This window comes from Physeter macrocephalus, chromosome 18, assembly GCF_002837175.3.
Source record: "Physeter macrocephalus isolate SW-GA chromosome 18, ASM283717v5, whole genome shotgun sequence".
NCBI classification, from domain to species: domain Eukaryota; kingdom Metazoa; phylum Chordata; class Mammalia; order Artiodactyla; family Physeteridae; genus Physeter; species Physeter macrocephalus.
In genome coordinates, this window is record NC_041231.1 from 25,643,743 (window position 1) to 25,669,209 (window position 25,467).

Below are 25,467 nucleotides of genomic sequence, written 5' to 3' on the forward strand. Positions count from 1 at the left end.
GGGAGAGGCCACAACGGTGAGAGGCCCGCGTACTGCAAAAAAAAAACCCACAAAAAACAAAAAACTGAATAGGTGCTGCATAGTGCTTTTGGAGGGTGTCGCGTGAAAGGACTTCAAGCGATTCTAGTAAGGTGGCTGAACCAGAAGGTGGAGGCAAGGTGTCACCCTGCACTGCTGAGGGGCGTCTTTAACAGACGACGTTTTACACTTTGGCTGGAGTTTAGCTGTTCATGTGGAAAGGGCAGGGAAGGGCCCCATCTCCACCTCGCACACCTCTTCCAAGGCGGTTTGCAGAATGCTTTCCTCACCAAGATCTGCCTTGTTAGGTTTTATGCTATCAGGGTATGACCCCTTACCAGCTCCAGATTCCAAAACACCATTCAGGGGCTTTCCCTGGTGGCACAGTGGTTAAGAATCCGCCTGCCAGTGCAGGGGACACGGGTTCGTGCCCCGGTCCGGGAAGATCCCACATGCCACGGAGCAGCTAAGCCCGTGCGCCACAACTGCTGAGCCTGCGCTCTAGAGCCCGCGAGCCACAACTACTGAAGCCCGCGAGCCTAGAGCCCGTGCTCCGCAACGAGAGAAACCACCGCAGTGAGAAGCCCGCGCACCGCAACCAAGGGTAGCCTCCGCTCGCCGCAACTAGAGAAAGCCCGCGCAGCAACGAAGACCCAATGCTGCCAAAAATAAAAATAAATAAAATGGTAAAAAAAAACCAGAAACAACAACTCCTTTACCTCAGTGAGTTAGAAAACATGGCTGTCACGCTGCTGTGGAGACAGAGACTCCCACAGGTTTTAAGGTTTGCGGAAAGCACCTCTAATTCAAATTGGCAAACTGCCCTTCCTGCCTTGCATTTTAATGACTCTGACGTGTGCATTCTTCCTTGTTTCCTTTGGCTGGTCTTTGGAAAATGCTTTTTCACATAGCTGTGGGGTTAGTGAGCGTTCTGAATGCATTATTTTTTTTCCAGGTGGGTGAAATGAACCACAAATACAGCTGCTGACTCTCTAAAGTTTGAAGGTGATAGAACATTTAAGGGTGCGTCATAGTAACCTAAAAGTGTGCAAATTGGTAAAAGTATGCTTGGCCAGTGTCTGCCGGGGAGAAGAATCCTTAAACAGAAGTGGTCCTCGGGAAGCACTTTTCATCACATCGTGTGGTTGGAACCTGAAGGCAACATGCTGTCAGCATGATGTCAAGCAAGTCCGGTCTGTCCTGGAATTGTTAATAATGGCAGATATTTTTTTCTTATTTCTCAACCTTATTTCAGAATGACTCAAGTCTAGTGTGTTCCCGTTACCTTCAGTACTGCAGAGCGACCAATCTCTACCTTGATTTAAGAAACATCAAGAGAAACCACGACAGGTACTTCAGTGGGGGATGTTAAAAGTCTAAGGGAAATCCTGAAATATTTGCAGTTTCAGGATTTGCAAGCCTTGGATTTGCTTCCTAATAATATGGTGATGAGGTTGGGGGATGGGGGAGGGGATGGATGACCCGCATTGGTCATAATGAGTTGATCGTTATGAAACTGGGTGATGGGTACATTCGATTCCTTATACCATTTTGCTACTTTTGTGTATGTTTGAAATATTCTATTATAAAGAGTTAACTTCTAATGAAAAACTGATTTTGGAAATTGGCAAACCACTTTAGTTACAACCCACGTGTCTGAGTCATGAAAAAATTTTCCAAGCTTAACTTAAATTTTTGTACACCAGATTTAAGGAAGATTTTTTCCAGAGCGGGGAAATTGGAGGACACTGTAAACTTGACATTCGTATGTTGATGTCTCAAGGCCAGCGCAAAAGCCCTCTGCAGTCTTGGTAAGATTTTTTTTTTTGGAAAATATGTTTCTGAAATATTTGTCTTTATTATTGGTACTTGCAGATCTTGGTAGGGACTCTCAAATGGAAAATGTTACTCCATTTGTAGATAATTTGGCCTGAGCTTCTGGGGAGTGGTGGCTCCAGAGTGAATCATCAGTTGTATCTGAATTAAATATATATTTATAAAATGTTAGGAAGTATGATATAGTACTTACTATTTGCTAATGAAAGAATAAAGTTCAAAACTGAATTTTTTTAACTCCTCCTAATTTCTGCATGTGTTTCGGGGAACATTTTTAAAAAATATACATTTATTGAAGTACATACCAAGCATACAGACAAATGTACAGTTTGGATTATGAAAAAGTGAACCCACTTGATTAACTCTTACCTGGGTCAAAAATAGACCATCATCCACCCAGGCTCCCTTCCAGACACAATCCCCATCCTCCTTTCCAAAGGTAAACACTACCCTGACTTTAAGCACCTTTGAGAAGCTTTTTGAACTTTATATAAAGATTGGAGAACACATTTTGATTTAAAACATTTTGAATACTAAACTAGTTCTATCAAGAAATTTACCATCTCTAGATGTTAAAGAATTAGGGTACTTTAAAAAGCTTTTTATTTTAAGATAACTTGAGATTTGTAGACGTTTAAAAACAGTTTAAAGATGGTACAAGAAGTTTAAAAATAGTACAAGGAGTTTCCATTGTACCCTTACCCCAGCTTCCTCTAGTGATAACATCTTACATAACCATAGCACAATGATCCAAACCAGGAAACTGACATTGGTACAGTATTATTAACTAAACACATTTGGATTTCATCAATGCTTACATGCATTCTTTATTTTTTAGGGAGATGTATAGCTCTATAAAATTTATATCATATGCTTAGGTACATGTAACCACTATTACAATCACGCTACAGAACTGTTCTGTCATCCTAGAAATTGTCATGTTCCCCTTTACAGTCTCACAGGACACTCATATAATGTTCATTTTTTTCTTTTTATTGAGGTATTGTTGATGTACAATATTATATAAGTTTCAGGTATATAACATAGGGATTCACAATTTTTAAAGGTTATACTCCATTCATAGGTACTATAAAATACTGGCTGTATTCCCTCTGTTGTACAATATATCCTTGTAGCTTATTTATTTTATACCTAATTGTTTGAACCTCTTAATCCCCTACCCCTGTCTTGCCCCTCCGCAATTCCCTCTCCCCATTGGTAACTGCTGCACCAATTTACATTCCCAGCAACGGTGTATGAGGGTTCCCTTTTCTCCACATCCTTGCCAACATTTGTTATTTGTGTTCTTTTTGATGATAGATATTCTGACAGGTGTGGTGTTTTTGTTTGTTTGTTTGTTTGTTTTTTGTTGTTGTTTTTGTTTTTGTGGTATGCGGGCCTTCCTCTGTTGTGGCCTCTCCCGTTGCGTAGCACAGGCTCCGGACGCGCAGGCTCAGCGGCCATGGCTCACGGGCCCAGCCGCTCCGTGGCATGTGGGATCCTCCCGTACCAGGGCGCGAACCCGGTTCCCCTGCATCGGCAGGCGGACTCTCAACCACTGCGCCACCAGGGAAGCCCAAGGTGTGGTTTTGATTTGCCTTTCCCTAATGATTAGCGATGCTGAGCATCTTTTCATGTGCCTGTTGGCTCTCTGCATGTCTTCTTTGGAAAAATGTCTACTCAGTTCTTTTGCCCATCTTTTAATGGAGTTGTTTGTTTTTTTGAAGTTGAATTGTATGAGCTCTTTATATATTTTGGATATTAACCTCTTATCTGTCATATCATTTGCAAATATAGTCTCCCATTCTGTAGGTTGTCTTTTCGTTCCGTCGACTGTTTCCTTTGCTTACAACTGCTTTTAAGTTCACTTAGGTCCTGGGACATCCCTGACAGTCCAGTGGTTAACGCTCTGTGCTTCCACTGCTGGGGACACGGGTTTGATTCCTGGTCAGGAAACTGAGTTCCCACATGCCGTGCCACTTGGAGTGGCCAAAAAAAAAAAAAAAAAGTTACTTAGGTCCTATTTGTTTATTTTTGCTTTTATTTCCTTTGCTTTAGGAAACAGATCAAAAAAAATATTGCTATGATTTATGTCAAAGAGAGTTCATTTTTGAGGTCAAACATTCATGCTAAGTAAACCATTCAGGATAACAGTCTATCATTTTACTCTCTGCAAAGCAGGATCTTACTTGACTTAACAGACTTTTGCAGTAGGAGTTCCTGTTTTCTCGTGGGCATTTTGATTCCTAGCACACTTTGATATCTGAGATCCAAAATAAATGTTTGATATTTGCTTCCCGCTACCTTCTGATATCATGATAGTTCCCTAGGGTGTGTTTGTATTAGTTATTGCTGTATAATAAATTACTCAGACATTTAGCAGCTTAAAACGATAAACATTATTACCTCACGAAGTTTCTGACAGCCAGGATTTGGAGGCAGCTTAGCTGGGTGGCTCTGGCCAGGGTCTCCGAGGAGGCTGCAGTCAAGCTGTTGACCAGGGCTGTGGCCACCTCTAGGCTCAGCTGGGCCTGCAGAATCTGCTTCCTAAGCTCGCATGTCATCTTTGGGTTTTCTTGTCTGGCTGTTGGCCGGAGGTGTCATTTCTTTACCATATGCGCCTCTCCCTAGGGCTACTGACAGCATGGCAGCCAGCTTCCCCAAGAGCATGTTGTCTGAGAAAGAGAGAGAGAGCGAGAGGGAAAAAGAGAGAGAGAGAGAGAGCACAGGCATGTCCCAAGATGGAGGCCTTGATCTTTGCATATCCTAATCTAGGAAGTGACCACCCTCACTTCTGCCATATTCTGCTCATTAGAAGTGAATCACTAGGGCTTCCCTGGTGGCTCAGTGGTTAAGAATCTGCCTGCCAATACCGGGGACATGGGTTCGAGCCCTGGTCCGGGAAGATGCCACATGCCACGGAGCAGCTAAGCCCGTGCACCACAACTACTGAGCCTGCGCTCTAGAGCCCGCGAGCCACAACTACTGAAGCCCGCGCACCTAGAGCCTGTGCTCTGCAACAAGAGAAGCCACCACAATGAGAAGCCTGTGCACCGCAACAGAGAGCAGCCCCCACTTGCCGCAACTAGAGAAAGCCCGTGCGCAGCAACGAAGACCCAATGCAGCCAAAAAATAAATAAAATTAAAAAAAAAAAAAAAAAAAAGAAGTGAATCACTAAGTCCAACTCACCCTCCAGGGGAGGACATTCCTCTTTACCTCCTGAAGGAAGAAGTATCACAGAATTTGTGGACCTGTTTTTGAAGCCACTACAATAAATATGTCAGCATTATGTGTGTTTTAAAAGGCTCTTTTTGATTTTTGTCTTACCTCAGACATGGTCTCAAAGATGAAGAGTTACAGCGATCTTTAGGTTAACTTGTGATTGTCTTCTTTTGTATGGAAGAAAATTGTACCGAGTGGCTTCCAGAGTTGTTTTCCGAGAAGCAGACTTTCGTTTCCTCTGGGAAGCATAGCTGTCTGCTGTTTTTTCTAGGCACTTGGTAATTCTAGGAATGCCATGTTTCTCAGAATCCAAGAAGGTTCTCTGGGTCAGTGTTACTTCTGAGCCTCGTCAGACTGCAAGAAACCTTTTTAAATCTTCCCACTTTACTGGTAGAGTTTTTTTGGTCAACTCTATGTGTAAATTTTTTCTTTGTCAGCGAAGTTCCCAGTTGGTCTTGCACATAAGGCTGAAATTTAAAATCGTTTTTGCTTTTTGCCTCAACATTAAAATCGATATCAAGTTACATAAATGTTAGTAAGTTTGAGAAGTTCCACATGTCTTTATAAGAGTGTTTTCTAGAAATAAAATCTGCTTAATGAACAGATCCTAAGTTACAAGGTTTCAGTAGGAAGCCCAGGAGGGTCCCTTTGAAAGTATCTCTTGATTCTTAATTCCAGGTTTGCTGAGCTACAAAGCTATACTCAGCTCAACTTCAGACCAGTAGACGATGCTAAGTGTGACATTGTTATCGAGAAACCAACCTACTTCATGAAATTAGATGCAGGTGAGAAGTTAATTTCTCTGTTATTTATTTATTGGTTAACGTGGTTTTGTTCCTTTTTTTGATATATGTATTCCTATAATTTGGGGGCAAGCGATGTGACATTAAACAATAGATTTGCTTTTTGCTTTCTTCTTGTGAAGAAGTGAACTAATTTGAACTTCCCACTGTTTTATATTTTTGGCATGCTAGAAGAAACTTTCACATTGATATCAAATGACTCAATCAAAATCAAAAGATGAGAGGAGAAAGACTGGGTACCCCTTTTGTAACTACATTTACCTCATGTGGTTTCTCTAATCGCTTGATTTAGCTTGTGCTTCAGTAGAACTCTTTAAAAATTAAAAGCCATGTATATAGTGTAGGTGGGAAAGGAAGGCCCATGACCTCTTCTGGCAAACTTTCTGGTATCATCTCCATGACTAAAGTTAACTTAAAATTCTTTTGGAAGTTAGCTCTGCCATATATTCTTGAAAAGAAGGTTAAAATTATTTTCCTACTTAGGGTTATAGCTTCTAATTCTCCACATGCAAGCACGGCTTTTGCTTTGTGAACTCGTTGCCCTGGAGGGAAGTAACACAAATCGTACTCCGTTCTCTCTCTCATTACAAGAGATGGAGGTTTCTATGCCACACCACATCCAAATTCAGGAGAGGCTGGGCTCAAGGTGAAATATAGACAGCCGCCTGTCACAAATATTTCAGAAGTCCTCTAATTTATTGATCATACTTTTAATGTGCTCTGCCTTCTGAAGTCCTAAGTGTTATATTACAAAGTATGAGGTTCAGAAATCAGAGAAGTTTAGGTTTCGGAAATGAGAGCAGGTAAAACTGCTGTGTTCAAGGCCCTGACTCATTTTAAAAATATGCAGATTGAAATGGGGCAAAGAAAACACTGATCTGCCTGAAGAAGGTTGAACATGGGCGAACAGTTAAATTTATGTAGCTACTTATGCAATAAAGGATGTAAAGCAGGAATAATAGGCCAGGGTAGACATGTGTCATTTCTTTCCTGTATTCTTAACTCTGCCTTTTTCTTCTACCTTATGCTGTCATCCAGCATTCCTTTTCATATCAACTCTTCCCTTGAGAGAATGAGTATTGCGCAGAACAAGGCTCATTTGGGGCCCATTTCTTGAGGACAGAGCCTGCGTTTTCTGCCTCTTTTATAAATCCTCCTGGTACCAAGTGCTATTTTGTGCATTCAGCATCCCTCAATAAATGTTATAAACTTGCTGAACGATTCATGAGAGAGCTAACGTGTGCTGTGTGCTAACCTGGGAAAAGGGGATGGGTTGCCATAGAACTTTCTTTTTCTTATTTATTTGAAAATATGCTCTTGGGCAAGATTTTTCTGGGTGAAAGAAAAAAGCCCCTCTAAACATTCATCTAAGATACCAGTCTAAAAAGAATGGAGTATTTTTTTCCTTTTTCTTGTCCTTGTTGAGATATAGTTGACATCCAGCACTTTATACGTTAAAGGTTAAAGGTGTATAGCATAATGACCTAACTTTCATAAATGGAGTCCTTTTTACTCTTATTTTCTGGCACACAACATTATTATTCGCTGTAGGAATGAAGTCAGAATATTTTAGGATTTCTGCTTTTGAGAGTCACTGTTTTTCTTTTAATCAACATTTTCCCTTCTTTAAAGTGCATATTTTAAATGTTAGTTCTTGGAATTTTATCCAATTTAGATTTGTACATTTCCAGGTTGAATTCTGGGTCCTCCATACCTAAGTGAGGAGAGAAAGAGAAAGGGGAGAGAGAGAGGGCAGAAGACAGAGAGAGAGAGAGAGAGAGAGAGAGAGAGAGAGACTGAGAAAGAGAAAGAGAGAGAGAGAGGTTGAGAAAATGTTCAGTTTCTTATGAATGCCGGACTTAGGAACTTAAAAATAGCAGCACTGCCCTCCCCTTTCCTCTGACCCAGCAGGATCCAGCTGGTCTTCACTAAGTTTTCACTTTGTGCCAGGTGCTGGGGTGGGTACTTTAGGTACATTACCTAAAAGCTGGCACCTAAGTATATTGATTTCCTCTTTCTGGTAGGAAAGCTAAAGCTTTGGAATTTACAAACTTGCCTGAGTACCTGCTCATAATTCGACTCAGTTCTTCTGACTCCAGAGTTTATGCTCTTTTAATTAGGACACGAGACATTCAGCTCTTTTCAATGGTAGTTGGTTAATGTTTTCTCAAGAAGCAATGTAAGTAGTGATTAAATAGGAGAAAAAGGGACAGGAATGAAAAATACCAAAATGTTAATAGTTGCCATCATTGTCAATACTTCCGTGATGACCAGGTGTCAATTGATTTAAAAACAATAGATGATCATAAAAATAGCGATTAGTCTTGACGGTTCTAGTTCTACCCCATATTGAGTTAAATAGGCTTCTGTTATTTTTTCTGGGAACGTAATGATCATTTGTTTCTTAGTGTATATGGGAAAATTTATTCCTAATTTCCAATTTGAAAGTGAATTTTTGAACACAGTCATTCTGTCAACTGAGAACTACCTGTGTACTGACCATTTTAGGTTTGGAAAAACTCTTAATTTCCCCCCCACTGGTTTCAGCTAAAAGTCTATCATACTGTAAGTAGATGGGGTAGAATAAAAATTGTGTAATCATTTGTTCTTTGGGGTTAATTAACATGGATTTCTTTTTTCCAATCCTAGGTGTTAACATGTATCACCACTTCTGTGATTTCATCAATCTTTATATTACTCAGCACATTAATAATTCCTTCAGCACAGATGTGCACATTGTGATGTGGGACACAGTAAGTAAAAACAGGCTCTCTGCTTCAGCGCCGTCTTTGCCTTGCTCAATACCTGTGTGACTCTGATCTTGTGTGGTGGAATGTTCTAAGACACACGCATTTACATGTACTCATGTACACACATACATCCATGTGTGTGCAGTTGTGTCTGAATGCCTCTGTGTGGCTGTATTTACACGTAGGTATAATATATGGGCAGATACAGGTGTATGCATATACCTTTATTCCTGGAGTTTTAGAATGAGGTTGTAGAAGATTCCTTTCCCCCTTTGGGTAGGTGGAACTCAAGTTTTCTCTGAGATGGGCATAAAAGACTGTCATTCACTTAACTTCCGTGACTCCCCACATGACCCATGAGAGGAGAGCTTGCCTGTGTTTACAGTTTGGCCTCTTGTAATTACCATCCGTTTTGCTTCATTGCAGCTTCCTTGTTATTTCCTGCTTTATGCCAGGTCGTGCCATGTGCATCTGCACATAAATACATATGTTGAATCCCACCTGCTGTGGGCTTATTTGTTTTTAGTGCAGTCTTTTCTTCCTTCCTCTCTTTCTTTTTTTTTTTTTTTTTTTTTTTTTTTTTGCGGTACGCGGGCCTCTCACTGTTGTGGCCTCTCCCGTTGCGGAGCACAGGCTCTGGACGCGCAGGCTCAGCGGCCATGGCTCACGGGCCCAGCCGCTCCGCGGCATGTGGGGATCTTCCCGGACCGGGGCACGAACCCGTGTCCCCTGCATCGGCAGGCGGATTCTCAACCACTGCGCCACCAGGGAAACCCAATTGCCATTTTTAATTACGCAAGTAAGACCAGGTTATAATGAGTCCAAACAACACAGAAGTATGTAAAGTTTAAAAAAAAAATTCTCCTTTGTCTTCTCCAATTCCATTTCCCTTGAAGGTAACTGCGGTTAACATGTGTGAGAGTCCCTTGGGAGACTTTATTTTAATAAGTGTAAATATATCCTTTTACAACATTTAGGTAAGGATTTATATAAGGATATATATATATTATATAAAATTTGTATAAGGATATGTTTATATCCTTAGGGAAAATAAAATACGTTCTCTTACATTGCTAACTTAATATTATATGATGGGCATCTTTCCAAGTCAGCACATTTAGGATTATCATTTCTTTAGTGGTTGCATGCTCTTCCATTTGCTGCATGTCATGGATGTTTGGTGTAAGCCTTAATGTGTGTATTTACCTCTGTCCCCACCCTGATCACATTTAATTTGTTTCCAGTTCTTTGCTCTTTACGGAAATGCTGTCCTGAACATCCCTTTCATATACATATGTCTTTACACAGTCATCCTAGCATTTCTGCAGGGCAGATTCCTATAACTGGAATTTCTAAGTCATAGGTTGTTCAAGTTTGAGATATACACAACAGGAAAGTTCATGTCATCTTTAAGAATATCCAGATATTCTTCATCATAAGACTGGAAAACCCCTCCTTCCCCTGTGGCAGATAATTTGAATTTCAGGGACTTCTAGAGAAGAAGCTTCTAGAGGTGGTTATTACTGAATATTACATGATTTCTCTGAAAAGGGACCAGTCAGGATTACTTTATTTTATTATTAAATTTTCCTTTCAAAGGTATCTTATTTTATCCCAAGTATTTTTTTCTCAGGAAACTGTCTAGAATCACTTCTTTTAATTGTCCTTTATTTATTATTGAACCAAAACTGGGACATTCAATTTTTGATGGTGTTGAGAAGGGCCTTTGTTAGAACAGCACTGGAGAAACATCGAAGGAAAGAATTTTTATTTTTTATCACCACATCTAACAGTTCTCAATAACTTTGAAATAACTCTAATATGAGCAACATAAAATTTTCAAAATCTGAAAAAAAAAAGAATGCTGTAAAGATAAAAAGACATGAACATAATGAACATCATGTATAACCAACTGTAGACCTTGAATGTAACCCTACAATACGTATTTCTTACTTCTTTTGGCTGAATTTTTCCATCTAAGTTCTACCATTTCGAAATAAATTGACCTCCTTCCTTCAGCTGATGGAGCACGTAATTAATTTCTACTTTTTAAAAATGAAATGCATTTGGTAAATGTACCAGAAAAAACTGGTTCTCATCGAAAGGCAACTGCCATGTAGAGCTTACAAGCATGGAGTCTCGAACCAAAGAGACTGGATTTAATCCCAGCCCTGTAAACGCAGCAGTTCTACAGTTGAGGCAAATTACTTAAACTTTGTCTCAGTTTCCTCATCTGTAAAATGGGGATAATGGTATTCCCTCGCTCATTAAGTTAGTGGGGTGGTTTAATGTGTTAATAATGTCAAGTTCTTAGAACAGTGCCTGAGATGTAGGAAGTATGCAAGATACCATTAATATTATTATTATTGGGACTTGCCTGTTGGCACAGTGGTTAAGAATCCGCCTGTCAACGCAGGGGACAAGGGTTTGAGCCCTGGTCTGGGAAGATCCCACATGCCGTGGAGCTACAAAGCACCTGCCCCACAACTACTGAACCTGTGCTCTAGAGCCTGTGAGCCACAACTACTGAAGCCCCTGTGCCTAGAGCCCGTGATCCGCAACAAGAGAAGCCACCGTAATGAGAAGCCTGTGCACCGCAACGAAGAGTAGCCCCTGCTCGCCGCAACTAGAGAAAGCCCACGCGCAGCAACGAAAACCCAACCCAGCCAATAAATAAATAAATAAATAAGTAAATAAATTTAAAAAGTATATTTTTATTATTATTACTCATTAATGTCAATGGGGAATTATGTTACTCATTAATCAATAGGGACATCATTTCCTAGAGTTACATTCTGTTTTTTTAAAAATAAACTTACAAAGGGTCTAATCAGTTTTTTTTGCTTTTTAAAAATTAATTAATTAATTAATTTATTTATTTTTGGTTGTGTTGGGTTTTCGTTTCTGTGCAAGGGCTTTCTCTAGTTGTGGCAAGCGGGGGCCATTCTTCATTGAGGTGCGCGGGCCTCTCACTATCGCGGCCTCTCTTGTTGTGGAGCACAGGCTCTAGACGCGCAGGCTCAGTAGTTGTGGCTCACGGGCCTAGTTGCTCTGCGGCATGTGGCATCTTCCCAGACCAGGGCTCGAACCCGTGTCCCCTGCATTAGCAGGCAGATTCTCAACCACTGCGCCACCAGGGAAGCCCCCATTATGTTTTTAATGTTAAAACTTTCAGGCATTTTCTTGCTCTCAGATTTCTTTCCAAAAGTGTATTCTGTCTGCTCTGGTGGGTTTTGCTCCCTGAGCATATGACAGTGTGTACAAAAGGTGGTGTATGTATGTGTTGTGTGTATCTGTGATTTGGATAGAAAATTCACGGGGGAAAATACCCCACAATGACTGCAATTTTAAGGACATGAGAATAAAAAGGGCTAGGATGGAAAACTAAGATTGTAATTGTGGTGATTATTTCTGATGATATTACATCAGATTAGGGATTTGCTCAGGCCCAAGATGAAAATCCATTTTTTTCTATGGATTTTATGAGCTTATTTCGGATTGCTGGTTCTTAATACTAAGAAGCTAAATCAGGTATTTTCTCACATTTTTGAAAAGCCAAGTTTAGCCAAATTCCCTAACTTATTTTGTTTCCATTTTCAGAGCTCCTACGGATATGGTGACCTGTTCTCCGATACATGGAAAGCATTTACTGATTATGATGTTATACATTTGAAAACTTATGATTCCAAAAGGGTACTGGAAACTTTACTGAAATGTCTGTAAATAACTGGCATTACAGATGACTCACTCATCAAATAAATATTTAATCTGAGTTTCTATGAGCTATTACCATTGATTTCTAACTCAGTTTCTTTTGTAATAACTAGAATCATCATGGTTATTAACCATGTAGCTTTTAACACCTTTTGTTCATAGCTTTTCCAAGAATATGAATTTCACTTGAGTGAAATAATTGGCTATGCAAAATATTTTGATGCAAAATAGAGATTAATTACATTTTTTTCTGTAATTATTAGTGCTGTTTTGGTGTGAAGGGTGCAAACTGTGTTCTCTTACCTTTTAAAATATCTTCATTCTTAGGTATGTTTTAAAGAAGCTATTTTTTCCTTACTCCCGCGGATGAGATACGGGCTGTTCTATAATACCCCTCTGGTAAGCGTGTCATCTGTGGTTCACATTCCTATTCAGAGAATTTATTCTTGATGGATTTTAAGATAACACATATAACTTGAGAACATCTTTAATAGTAATGCAGATATTATTCATTGTAATAGGAAATATTTTTTAATTTTAGATATCTGGCTGTCAAAATACCGGATTATTCCGGGCATTTTCCCAGCATGTGCTACACAGACTGAACATCACACAAGAGGGTCCCAAGGTAATGACTACATTATGGGTTCTGAGGTGGTCTTGACTTCTCACCCCGAATAAAAATCAATGCCAGCTTTGCAGAAAAAGGAGATCATCAGCAGACAGTGTTTTCTGGGTTGTTTTCTGACCTGGAGTGATTTGAAATCAGATGTCAACAACCGAGGAAATTTTGATAAACTAAGAGATAGTGGCAGAATGTGTTTTTTTCTCCTTTTTCTTTTCCTTTTCTTTTCCCTGTATCTCTCCATCCTTCCCCAGACCCCTACCCAGCCCACATAAACTCTGCCCCCAAATCCACCCACCCAACCAAAAAGAAGTAGTGTAATGAACAGGTTTTGCCTTCTGTGGCTAAAGTGGATGCATTTTTATCCCCTGAGAGAACTGTGAAGAAATCAGGCTGAAAAAAAAAAAAAGTTTCATAAAGGTGTCCTTATTGAGTTTCATCTCTCAGTGAAAATCACATTTTAAGTTCAGTTGTTCATTTATCTGTCCAGGCATACACAGCATTATTTTGCCTTTTCCACAGGATGGAAAAATTCGAGTCACCATTCTCGCACGGAGCACGGAATACCGGAAAATACTGAACCAAAATGAGGTTAGTTTTGGGGATGCATTTTTAATAGCGTCATATTGAATTTCACTTCCTGTGACTGATGTGCTTTATTTTTTTCACATCATACTAAATGCTTTGATTTGAAATTATTAGCTTTTAGAAAAGTCTGATGGCTGTGCCCAGTTTATTTATTGGATATCTACTGGAAGTCATCAAACCGTCCATTGCTCCATGAGCTTTGCCTTACTGTAGACGTTCGTCTGCACCACCTCAGTGTGGAAACAGAGACAAAACTTCCTGAGTCCTTCCTTTGCTGCCATGGATTGCCAAAGTTTTTGTCTCTGGGCAAACTAGCAGCAAAACAATGGGAGAGTATCTTTGGGGAGATGGCTGATGGACTGTGGCAGGACTGTGGCATCCAGCAGCAGATTAAGTTGGAAAAGTCTGCATCCTTTGCATGGGTGTCTTAGAAATTGTTCACCTCTCAGCCTTCCTGACTCATTTCAACAACATCAATTCATAGATTATACTTAATCTCAAGGAGATCACCATGGAAGCCTCCCTACAACAGCATGACTGGACAATGTCCTTGCAATAGTAAGGTTTACTCGAATGTGGATGGCCTCTAGAAGCTGGAAAAGGCAAGGATTCTCCGCTAGAGACTCCAGAAGGGGTGCAGCTCTGCCTACACCTTGATTTCATCCCAGTGAGGCTTCTATCTCATTGTGTAGGACTTCTATCCTACAGAACCGTAAGAGGATAAATTGTGGTGTTTTAAGATGATAAGTTTTTAGTAATTTGTCACAGCAGCAAATAGAAAATGAAGACACAGAGAGAGAGATGAAACTGACTTATTTATTTGTAAATCACTCTGGCTGCAAGAGTAGGAGTGGGGTGATTGATTAAGAGCTGTTGCCCTGATAAGAGTTTAGATGAAGGGGTTTACAGTAGGGATGACAAAATAAGTGGTTTCAGGATATATCTTGGAGATAAAGCCTATGATACTTATTGTGGGAATGTACAGTTATAGCCTCAGGTACGGCCAGGAGAGATAGTGAGAATCAAGCGTGAACTCCTGGGCTTTTAGCTTAAGCAGTTCAGCGGACTTGAGATGGGAGGGAAATTGGGGGCAGGTTTTGATGGGTAAAATGTTTCACACAGATTAATTTGGATGCCTAACAGGCTGATCCAAATTATGTACTTAGCATCTCTTCTCGAGATGCATATGGATTATGGAGGACATGAACGTGTGGTGTAACGAGGCATTGATTGTGAGCCGTGTGGATGGAAGAAATGAACAGTGTATGTATGTGTGTTTTAAACACCTGGAAATAAAAGTATCAGGTAATGCAGTGTTGGGGAAGACAGGTGAGAAGCCTCATTAGCAGGCAGATCAATAGTATATATTGATAGACCTAACAGGTGTTGGCTGCAGTTATGTCCCAAGTAGATTGCTATGTGCTCCCCACACCTGTACTGAAACTTTCCCAGCAAACCGCAAATATAGGTATTTTATTATTATTCTCTATTCTGGACAAGGACACTGAGGCTTATAGGTTAAGAAACATGCCCAAGGTCACCCAGCTAATGAGCAGAGTAATGGGGTGGTGAGCCAAGTTCGTCAGGGTCTGAGCCTGCTTCTTCAGCAGAGTGCTCCACTGCTCGAACACAATTTGACCTTGGAGGAGGCCGACCCACCTTGCCTCCCAGTCCGTCGGGAAGGGGCAGGCTGAGGAGCAGCATCAGCTGCTGGAAAGAAGTCCAGTGGAAGGGTAGCATCAGTGGGTGCTACACTGCAGCCATCGACGTTTTCAGATCCAGCTCCGCAGATCGCCCAGATGCAACTGGCTGCTTTTCTCCCAGGATTGGCGTCTCTTGGAGAGGCAGCTCCCAGGCAGAGAAGAAAGCACCTTTCTCTTTTCCTTGACTCGTGAATAGATAGCAAAACCCAGATGCTCTCATTAAACGATGGTTCATGCAGTCCTGCCCTACTTCAAGATTAGAATTGTGAGGGACATCGAGAACCATGACGATGCATTTGATGATCGATTAATCGTGCTTAGTTGTTTTCTCTTGGCCAATAGTATAGTTGTTTTCCTGCGTGGAGATGTTGAAAATGTTTTTCTGCCCGGAATTTAGTATTTTCGGTGGATGAGGTTCCAAAGCACTAGGGGTTTGTCTGAAGCGAGGTAATGGGTAGGAAGAAAATTCTGGAACAAAGTAGGTACCCAACGAATATATGTTGAAAGTTGAGGGACTAACTGTTGGAATAACCATAGCTAACGCTTCATGTGCGTCTATGTCAAGCCCTTTGCCCTTATGAATTGTCACCCCGCAGCCTCATAGCAACTCAGAGCAGCGCAATTTTAGGGAGGTAGCGTGTCCTCCCCAAAATGCAGGCGTGGAGCCTGCACTTGAACTCAGTTAAGGGTTAAACACAGTAGACCTGAAGGATATTTAACGCTTGAAAAATATTTTATATGACAAATAAAAATTTGGAGACTCCAAGGTAAGTAAAACAGAAGAGAAGGAAGGAAAAGAAATTCTAAAGGTTTCTCTTATTTTCCCAGCTTGTAAATGCACTGAAAACGGTATCTACATTTGAGGTCCAGATTGTCGATTATAAGTATAAGTAAGTAATTACCCACTCTTGGGCAGACACTGTCGTCTTTGGCTTTGATGAGTTAATGGGGGAGAGGAAGGACGTTGCGAATGGGAGTTGCTGGTGCCTGTAGACCTGGAAGGGACAAGCGGACGCCATCGGTGAATGAAATGGGTAGGTGAGGACCCCGGGCAGAGGGGGCGGACGCTCTTCAGCTGTGAGGGGCTTGATGTTGCCGCACCATCCCTTTTTTAAAGAGAAGTGATGAATCCTGATTTTCATTTGAAATTTCTGAATTTCTAAAAGTCGGCAACTCATTCCGAATTAAAAAAAAATGTTGTAGGCTTCATTTGCCTGCTAGCTGCTGGGTTTCAACTTCTGACCTACAATTATGGGAATAATTAAGGGAATAATTGGAGGTTCATCAAATAATATGAGGGTTCTAAAAATCTTTTCAAATATTTGCATTTCTTTTAAAATTCTGATACAAGTAAACAACTTGGAAAGACAGAATCTGCCTATCATTTACTGTCTAGGTAACCCGTGTTGACATGAAAGCAATAATACTGTAAAGAGGATACATGTTCCTGGTAGAAAAGGTCAAGCAGTATAGAAAAGTTCCACAGGAAAGTGAAAACTTTTCTCTCCCTCCTTTGCCCACCCACAATCACAGTCTTGTTTCCCAAACAGTTTTTTTCTATGTTAAAAAAAAAAAAAAAAGTATACATATACCAGCATAGGGTACCTGACACAGCTCGGTTTAAACTTATTGGTAAGTGTGGGAGTTTCGCACCTCATTCATTATACATTTGTTCATTTATACAGCACATCTTTATCAGGTACCTACCATGGGCTGGTCACCAGGCTTCGCAGTAGGAATGCAGTTATGGAGGAAGCATGGCTCTTGTCTTGAGGACCTCAGACACTGAATCTGAATAAACAGCAGTTGCAAGAACAGCTGTCATTTATTGAGACTTACTCTTATGCTTCCCTAGCTCTGTCTCATCTCCCTCTTCTGAGAGTCTTGTGAGGTTGGCGAAGCTATTCCTATTGGACGGGTGACACTTCGCCACGGTGACTCATTGCCACCTGAGGAAAAATGAGGAGGTAGAAGAGGGCCCGGGGTCAAGATGAAAGAACTGGGGCGGGGGGCACATCTGAGGCTCTGTCGTTGACTGGCTTTGAAGAATACGTAGGCGTTTCCCAGATGAAGGAAGAGTGACAAGTAAATTCGGACCTTGCCAATCTGAGGGACACAGTAGTAACCTAACGGCATCGAGGTTTGTGAGTCCTGATCTTCGGGCCTTTACCAGAAATAATAACTCCACGGATACATTCCCCCGGACGAATGCCCCTCCTTGCCTCGGTATCGGTTGGCATCCCTGGGGAAACTGAGGCACAGGTACCTCGTGTGAGACACGCTTGGTGCCTTTGTCTCCCTTCCCTTGTGTGGGGTGTGGGGTTTCTGTTCTGCTGGGAGAGGAAGCTCTTTAAAGAGGTGAAGCTGATTAAGAGGAAATTCGCTTTCCCTTCTTAGATGCGAGCGGATCTATTTATTTTTCTTCACTTTGAGTGGGTGGGACCGGGAGATCGGAATCCATTATGTTTATTCAGAGTGTTAGCCTCTGTCCAGCATTTCTTCCCAGCCTCACTGACTTTCCGTTCAGAGTTTGCCCACCTTTTAGTGTCTTGAATTCAAAGACTACTTTTACAGTCCCAAGGTGCATAAAATTGTGGATTTATCCCTCATAAATCCACAAAGACAGGAAAATGCCCTCATGGCATCCAAGAGAATCTTAGGAGTACCCAGACGGCAGTTGAATGACTCAAATCACACAAGGAAGAATTTATTTTATTTAAAAAAAATTCCTGTATGATTTTAAGGAAACAGTTTTCAATTTGGTGCGAATATATCATAACATCACTTTAGTGCTTGCTAATTTCATTTTTCATAAAGAGGGAGGAAGCCTCAGGCTCAGAGCTCTGCCTTGCAATGTTATCTACCTAGATTGGAATAATGCTTTTTAGTTTCATTATATCTATTTTTACAGTTTTGTTCATGTCATGAGTTACTGGTTTTCCATTTAAGACAGGTATAACAGTTTTCTTCTAAAATAAGAAAATGTAAGTTTAAAAAAGAGTGAGCTTAACTTAGAGAAAATGTTATTAAGTAATTAAGTTTTTAATTTCTGGAGTAGATTTGAAAATGGCAAAAAAATATCATGGCGGAATGTGCTTTAAATTGGGAAAGATACTTGTATAAATGCTGTCACCATGAATCATGAGCTTACTCAACTTAATACTTTCCCTCTCCTCCCCTTTTTTCTTTTGTTGTTCTTTATGTTCACAGGGAACTTGGGTTTTTAGATCAGCTAAGGATCACGCATAACACGGACATATTTATTGGAATGCATGGAGCAGGTCTTACCCATTTACTTTTCCTTCCAGACTGGGCTGCTGTGTTTGAACTGTAAGTGTTTGGGGACAGTTTTACATTGAGGCAGCTGATAATGCTTTTTCTGCCAGCTGAGGCTTTCATTCAGAGCATCAAAAGGCTTAATATTTAATCATTACAAAGAAGTCACATCATGTAGGCGTGGAAAAAGAAAAAAAGACCTAAAACTAAAAATGTGAAGTCTGCGGCCTGCCATTGCCCTTAGCAAGCAAATATCTCTTTCCTTCCCCATCTCAGCAGGATTTGGGAGATGTGAATCTACGGTTTCCTTCCTCTGAGTGCATTTCTGTGTTCCTGTCAAACTGAAAGCATCTCCCTGCGTGCGTTCAGTGTAATTATTGTGTTAAAAGAGAACCTGTGTGTTGCCCACCCATGTTCATAGCCGCGTTTTTCCATTAGCCAAGAGGTGGAGGCAACTCAGTTGTCCATTGACTGTTGAATGGATAAACAAAATGTGGTACACACACATCCAATAGAATATTATTCAGCTTTAAAAAATAAAGAAATCCTATCTCATGCTATATGACAGGGGTGAACCTTGAGGACATTATGTGAAGTGAAATAAGTTACTCTCAAAAGCACAATTACCGTATGATTTCACTTATATGAGGTACGTAGAGTCGTCAGATTCATAGAGACAGAAAGTAGAAGAGCAGTTGCCAGGAACTGGGGGGAGAGGTGAACGGGGACTTAGTGTTTAATGGGGACAGAGTTTCACTTTTGCAAAATGAAAGCATTCTGGAGATTGGTCACATAACAATAAGGTGTACTTACCCCTGAACTGTGCACTTATAAATGGTTAAGGTGGTAAATTTTATGCCATGTGTTTTCTACCACAATTAAAACAAAGAGAGAGAGAGAGCTTGAGTACCTGTGTGCCTGGCAAGCACAGCTCCAAAACATCAGCCCACCGCTTTGCCTAGTGTTCACTGATTCCACACACACAGGGAGACTGAGGCCTCAAGGGGAAAGTAATTTGCCCAGAGTGTTCCTTTACCTCGGTGGTTGGTTATGGAGACATGGACTTCTCTCCTTTAGTAATTCTACTCTGGATACCAATAGTGATTACTGTTACCTGATTTCCCCTCCTTGCATCTAAATATTTTGATTTTATGGTCGCATTTTAAAAATGTCTTAACTTGGCATTTAAATGAGAGACTAATTAGAAGAAAGCTGTCATGAACTTCCAACACCCTGAACAACATTTTAAAAAATATATATGTTCGAGAAATAGCCAGATAATTGTAGATTCTATCTCAATTCTTCATTTCTTCCAGAGAGGAAGGGAGGGAAGAAAGGAAGGAAGGAGGGAAGGAAAGAAATGTCATTGAGAAATCTCAGGCCTCGGAGGTCAACAGACCTGGGATCAATTTCTGCTTTGGAGGATATGTTACCTACCCCAAGGCCACGTTCATATGTACAAAGATGGGGGTATTAGGAGTTCATATCAAGTTCACAGTCCTATTGATAAAGGTCCCCTCCATTCTTTAATCCTATTCTGCTTTTGGAAAGTTAAGATAATTTAGTTATGGGAATATTTAAAAAATAATCTCTCCCACTCTTTTGTGTGTGTGTGTTTCTATAAACAGTTTTATTGGGACATAATTTACACACCATACAATTCACTCATTTAAATCGTATAATTCAATGGTTTTAATATATTGACAGAGTTGTGCAGCCACCACCATAATTTTATAAAATGTTCATTATCCCCCCAAAGAAACTCAGTACTCTTCAGCAGTTACTCTCATTCCATCCTCCTCCCAGCCCCTGGAAACCACGAATCTACTTTCTGCCTCTATAGATTTGTCTATTATGGACATTTCCTGTAAGTGGAATCATACCATACGTGGGCTTTTCTGACTGGCTTCTTTCACTTAGCATCATGTTTTCAAGGTTCATCCATGTTGTCGCATGGATCAGTACTCATTCCTTTTTATTGTCAATAATTATTCCTTGTATGGATATACCACATTTTATTTATCCATTCATCAATTGGTAGACGTTCAGGTCGTTTGCACCTTTCGGCTATTGTGAACGCTGCTGCTGTGAACGTGACTCTCTCTCACTCTTGTTTACCGTTTATAAAACCTGTTGTAAGAACATATTTGGGAGGTGAATTTTTTCCCCAGAGAATTGAGAATTGGCCAGCAATCCCAGGCAAAAGCCCCATGTGTGGACGCCCTTGTGTCCTTAGATACAACTGTGGAGATGAACGCTGTTACTTGGACCTGGCCAGGCTGAGAGGCGTCCACTACATCACTTGGCGAAGGCAGAGCAAAGTCTTTCCTCAAGATAAGGTGAAGTTCAAGGACAAAACTCATCCTGTTTTCTTTTTAATTGGTTTAAAGTGTCTAGTTAATGTGACCAACTATCTTTGAACTCCTATCCAAAGATAAAACGGTTCCTCTCTGGAATCGTGAGTTGTTGTGCTTTATATTTGCAAACTGGGGGAAAGGAGAAATTAATTACTCTCTCTCTTTATGTGGAAAAGAGAACTTCATGAAATTTGGGCCTAGAGAGATCTATTAAATTATTTAGAGACGGGGTCAGGAAACTACAGACCAGTGGGCTAAATCTGGCCCTCCAGTTGTTTTTATAAATAAAGTTTTATCGGGACACGGTCCTGCTCCTCTGGTTATGTGTTGTCTATGGCTGCTTGAGCACTTCATTGGCAGGGTTGAACAATTGTGGTGGAGACTTTGTGGTCCATGGAGCTGAAAATATATGTTATCTGGCCTGTTACTGAAAGAATTTGCCAACCTCTGATGTAGAGCATAAACTCAAATAGTTCCTTTGGCCAAAGTAAAATAATTTTCTTCTTGTTCATAAAACCACATCCTCAACACCTTACAAATGTGTCTTTTGCTTCGTTTTTGCAGGGCCACCACCCAACTCTGGGGGAACATCCGAAGTTTACCAACTACTCTTTTGATGTAGAAGAATTTATGTACCTTGTCCTTCAGGCTGCAGACCACGTATTGCAACACCCGAAGTGGCCATTTAAGAAAACACGTGATGAGCTATAAATGTGTTGAGTCTTTTTGCCAAAAGGGAGTGTTTAAATGGTCCTCCACCCAGACTCACCTCACAGTTAAATAGGTAAAACAGCCTGTTATCTCCTAGCCCCAAAGTACCTTTTTTTAATACCAAAACATGCCTTCAGGGTATTACTTATGTGTTTTATAGTCTTTAACTGTTTCATGTGATTGTGTCATTGCTATTTATCAAGATACTCTTTTTGCACTGAAAACTTTACTTTTTATAGTTCAGAAATTGGCCCTGGGCTCACTGGCGTAATTGAGCCTTTTTCTTAGGGATACCAAAGTTTGCAACTTTCTTAGCTTTAGAATTTGTAAATGTTTTTTTATAGAATACCGTGAACTCGTCATTCAAGAGGCTTCCAACTTGTTAATCATATATTTGAGCAAATTCACAACTCATTTATTTGCCATGATTTGTTCACAGCACTGTTTGTAGTAGGAAAGGAAAACATGCAAACACACACACACACACACACACGCACACACACAGTTGTGGTTCTCAGTACCAAGCTATAGGCCGTGTTATAGATTAAACAGTATTATAAACAGATCTGTTTAACTGTATCAGAGTCTAAACTAACTCCTGCTGAATTCTCTGTTGTTATCTTTTTAGTCAACACCAGGTTATATTCATCAAGAACCTGAATTAACCATGCTGTTGCATTAGTTCATATTCACATTTCATATGCAAATCATGTTTTCCTCACATGTAACAACCACATATGATAAAAACAAATGAGGACGTCCTTTAGGACTGTTTTGTATACCTTCTAGCTGGTTTCCACTGGTTCCTTCTTAGCCGTGGAGAGCATTTATAAATCAAATAGTGGTTTTGTTGCGCACGTGCTTGTAAGTGCATATACCTATGTGTATGTGTCTACCTCTTTTAGCATGGAAGTATTCCAGTCTCTGATTTTGCAAACTTTAAATTAGCCACAAGAGGAGATTTTTTCCCTATGAAAAAATTAAAGACACACACACGAAAAAGGTAAAGACATGCATGAATTATCCAATTCAAAATGAATAAGAAGCCATAAGAAAGTGCCATTGATCAAACAGCATATCTGAAATGCAGTCCCACTCTGAATGGGCTTCATTTCCTATTGTCTATGAACTTTCAATTTAGTGGTCAGAAACCATGGATTTATTACTGTAAAATGTGAAGTTTACATTTTATTAACACTTGAGCAGTCTAATTTAGAGACTAGCAACTTCTATTTTTTTAGGTAGGGGATTAACAGAGTACATCAGAGCTAAGCATTAAAAAAAATATATTTTAGAGTTGTAAAAAAAAAAAGAATATGCAACAGAGAAGTGACCTGAGAAATATAAAATATTTATTATTTGGACCTTTACAGAACATGTTTGCTGACTCCTGCTTTAAAGGATTATGAACAGTTTTCTAGAGTTGAGGAATATTTATTAAAATATCTGTCAAGGAATTAGTGAATCACTGTAGCAATAGCTTTGATTTGAGATCTTTACATTGTTTTAAAAGACTTACAACATATGAGTTTTGAAATGAGTGGTGATGCTGCTGTCCTTTGTCCAGTATACTGAGTAGCCACTGAGATCGCTCACATAAAAGGAGTTGTCAAGACCACGTTGCACTTCTAGTCAGAGAGGTGTAAACATCTGAAAAAATGGCCTCAAAAAAGGTTTCAACAGTTTATCTTCTTACCTCATTTTAAAAACTATGTGGCAAAGTGATTCTGTAGATGAGCAAGAATTTCAGACATTGAGAACAATTTCATAATGAGATGTTACATTTGCATATTTCACATTTAAAGAGACAATATGTTTTATAGAAACAAGAAAATACATTAGATACTTTATGGAACTCAGTTTTATCAGACTTTTTTGATGGGAGCAAAAGAAGGTCTTCAAATTGTTATAAAATTTAAAATGTAAAGACTACTCTTTTTATCAAGTCTTTGAAGAGGTGCATGTCGTTGTTTGTACATGTGGGGTATGGCCTTGGAATAAATCGTTTTACAATTTATTTGAATACCGGACTATTTTCAGGGTTTTCTGTGCCTGAATGTCAGCTGCTTACTTTTTTTTTTGGCACTTACTTTTTTTATTTGGCAATCTGGCAGCTCTAGATTATACACATTGAGTAGCTCACTGATGAAGAATTCAGTTTAAGGAAAAATTGTACCTTACAATTATTTAGCAGTTTATTATATGATGCTTTCACAAATGTTATGTTGCATAATCTTTTAAAAATGACATAAGAGTTGTTCCCATTTTTATTTTTTTATTTATTTAGTTAGTTATTTGGCTGCTCCAGGTCTTAGTTGCACGCGGGATCTTCATTGCTGGATCTAGTTACCCGAACAGGGATTGAACCTGTGCCCCCTGCATTGGGAGCATGGGGTCTTAACCACTGGACCACCAGGGAAGTCCCAGAATTGTTCCCATTTTTAACGTGAAAAGAGTCAGATGCTGTTTAAAGGACTTCTCTAAAGATCACAGGTCTTCTGATTCCATGTCCATAGTTCTCCATTTATTCACTCAATTATTTACTATTGATGGAGCAACTACTGGGTACCACCTCTACTCTAGGTTCTGGGGATACAAGACCAAGGTCTTGAGGCAGGAGGATGCCTGGCATGTTTGAGGAACAGCAAGGAAGCCAGTGTAGCTGGAGTGATCGAGGGGCAGAGGAGTAGGAGATGAGGTCATAGAGGCAATGGGCCTGGGGTGCAGATGGCAAGGCTCTTGTCCTTTGATGCTTATGAGTTGGGAGTCATTGAAGGGATCTCAAACAGGAGGAATGACCCGACTTACTTCGAAGAGGAGTAACTCTAGCTGTTGTGCTGGGAATAGACTGTGGAGGGATGTCTTAGGTCGTGTTCCCTGGGAAATAGACTCTGGGATGGAGATTCATACACAGGTGGTTCATGGGGGAAGAGGCTCATGATTAACACCTGTGAGGAAGGGGACCAGTCGGGTGGAGGGAGGAATGGAGCTGCAATGCAGTAGCAGGTGAGGCCTCAGGGGGGCGCTGTAGAGCTCATTATAGAGGCAAGAGATCGTCAGTGACGAATGCCTGAATACTGGCCTTTCCCTGGAGGGGAGTAGCCTTAGGCAGAGCAGGTCTCTTCACCTGAGGGCAGTTCGGCCCGTAATCCATTAGTAGCCAACGTTCCCAGCAATCGGGAGACTGTGATGGGGGGACTTCCGAGACCCACTGCAGCATCCACAATGGGGCCAGGGTGATGCCCTGCAGCTTGTTCCATTCGCCCTTCTACTGCTTGCCAGCAGGCTTCTAAGGCTTTATTCGATTCAGATTTTATTGGTTTTAAAGACTCCTTATAGATGATCCCGTGTAATTCATATGGTCGAAGGCGAGACTGGGCTTTGTGGACCACATGCGTTCTCTGTCCCATATTACTATTCGTTGGTCCCCACCCCCAATCTTTAAAAAAATGTAAAAACCATTCTTTGGGATGTTTAACAGAGAGGTTAAGGAACTTGCCCAAAGCCACACAGCTAATAGGTAATAGATGGATTGGAGATAGGGCTTTCTTTGTGAAGGAATTTAAACAGGGAGGTAATGTAGGAAGTAAAGGAAGGAAGGGAGGAAGAAAGGAAGGGAGGGAAGGGAGGAAAGGAAGGGAGGGAAGGGAGGAAAGGAGGGAGGGAGAGAAGGAAAAAGAAGAGAGAAGTTGGGTGGAAAAGAAAATAGAGAACATAGTCCTGGAGTTAGGCTTTTTCTTGCAGTTACAATATAGTTTTCTTTGAAACATAGTCAATGGAGAGAGAATTAGAAAAATATTCGTTTTTTTGAAACTAGGAGCATATAAGCAAATCAACTCAGGTATGGTTGCCTTGGAAAAACC

General features: G+C 40.5%; 1 protein-coding gene across 5 annotated transcripts in view; it reads left to right on the plus strand.

Moving 5' to 3' along the window:
• The window catches only part of EOGT (EGF domain specific O-linked N-acetylglucosamine transferase), a 29,852-nt gene extending 6,233 nt beyond the window's left edge, over positions 1-23,619 (plus strand). For all 5 annotated transcript variants that reach the window (XM_024123958.3, XM_024123957.3, XM_024123960.3 and 2 more), the window contains 12 exons: positions 1,274-1,368; positions 1,725-1,829; positions 5,756-5,862; positions 8,530-8,633; positions 12,231-12,323; positions 12,672-12,743; positions 12,886-12,972; positions 13,492-13,560; positions 16,089-16,150; positions 18,471-18,590; positions 20,773-20,875; positions 21,458-23,619. In XM_024123958.3, the coding sequence (XP_023979726.1) occupies positions 1,274-1,368; positions 1,725-1,829; positions 5,756-5,862; positions 8,530-8,633; positions 12,231-12,323; positions 12,672-12,743; positions 12,886-12,972; positions 13,492-13,560; positions 16,089-16,150; positions 18,471-18,590; positions 20,773-20,875; positions 21,458-21,604 (1,164 nt within the window). In that variant the 3' untranslated portion in view covers positions 21,605-23,619. The remainder of the gene's footprint in view (positions 1-1,273; positions 1,369-1,724; positions 1,830-5,755; positions 5,863-8,529; positions 8,634-12,230; positions 12,324-12,671; positions 12,744-12,885; positions 12,973-13,491; positions 13,561-16,088; positions 16,151-18,470; positions 18,591-20,772; positions 20,876-21,457) is intronic.
• Positions 23,620-25,467: the final 1,848 nt, after the last annotated feature.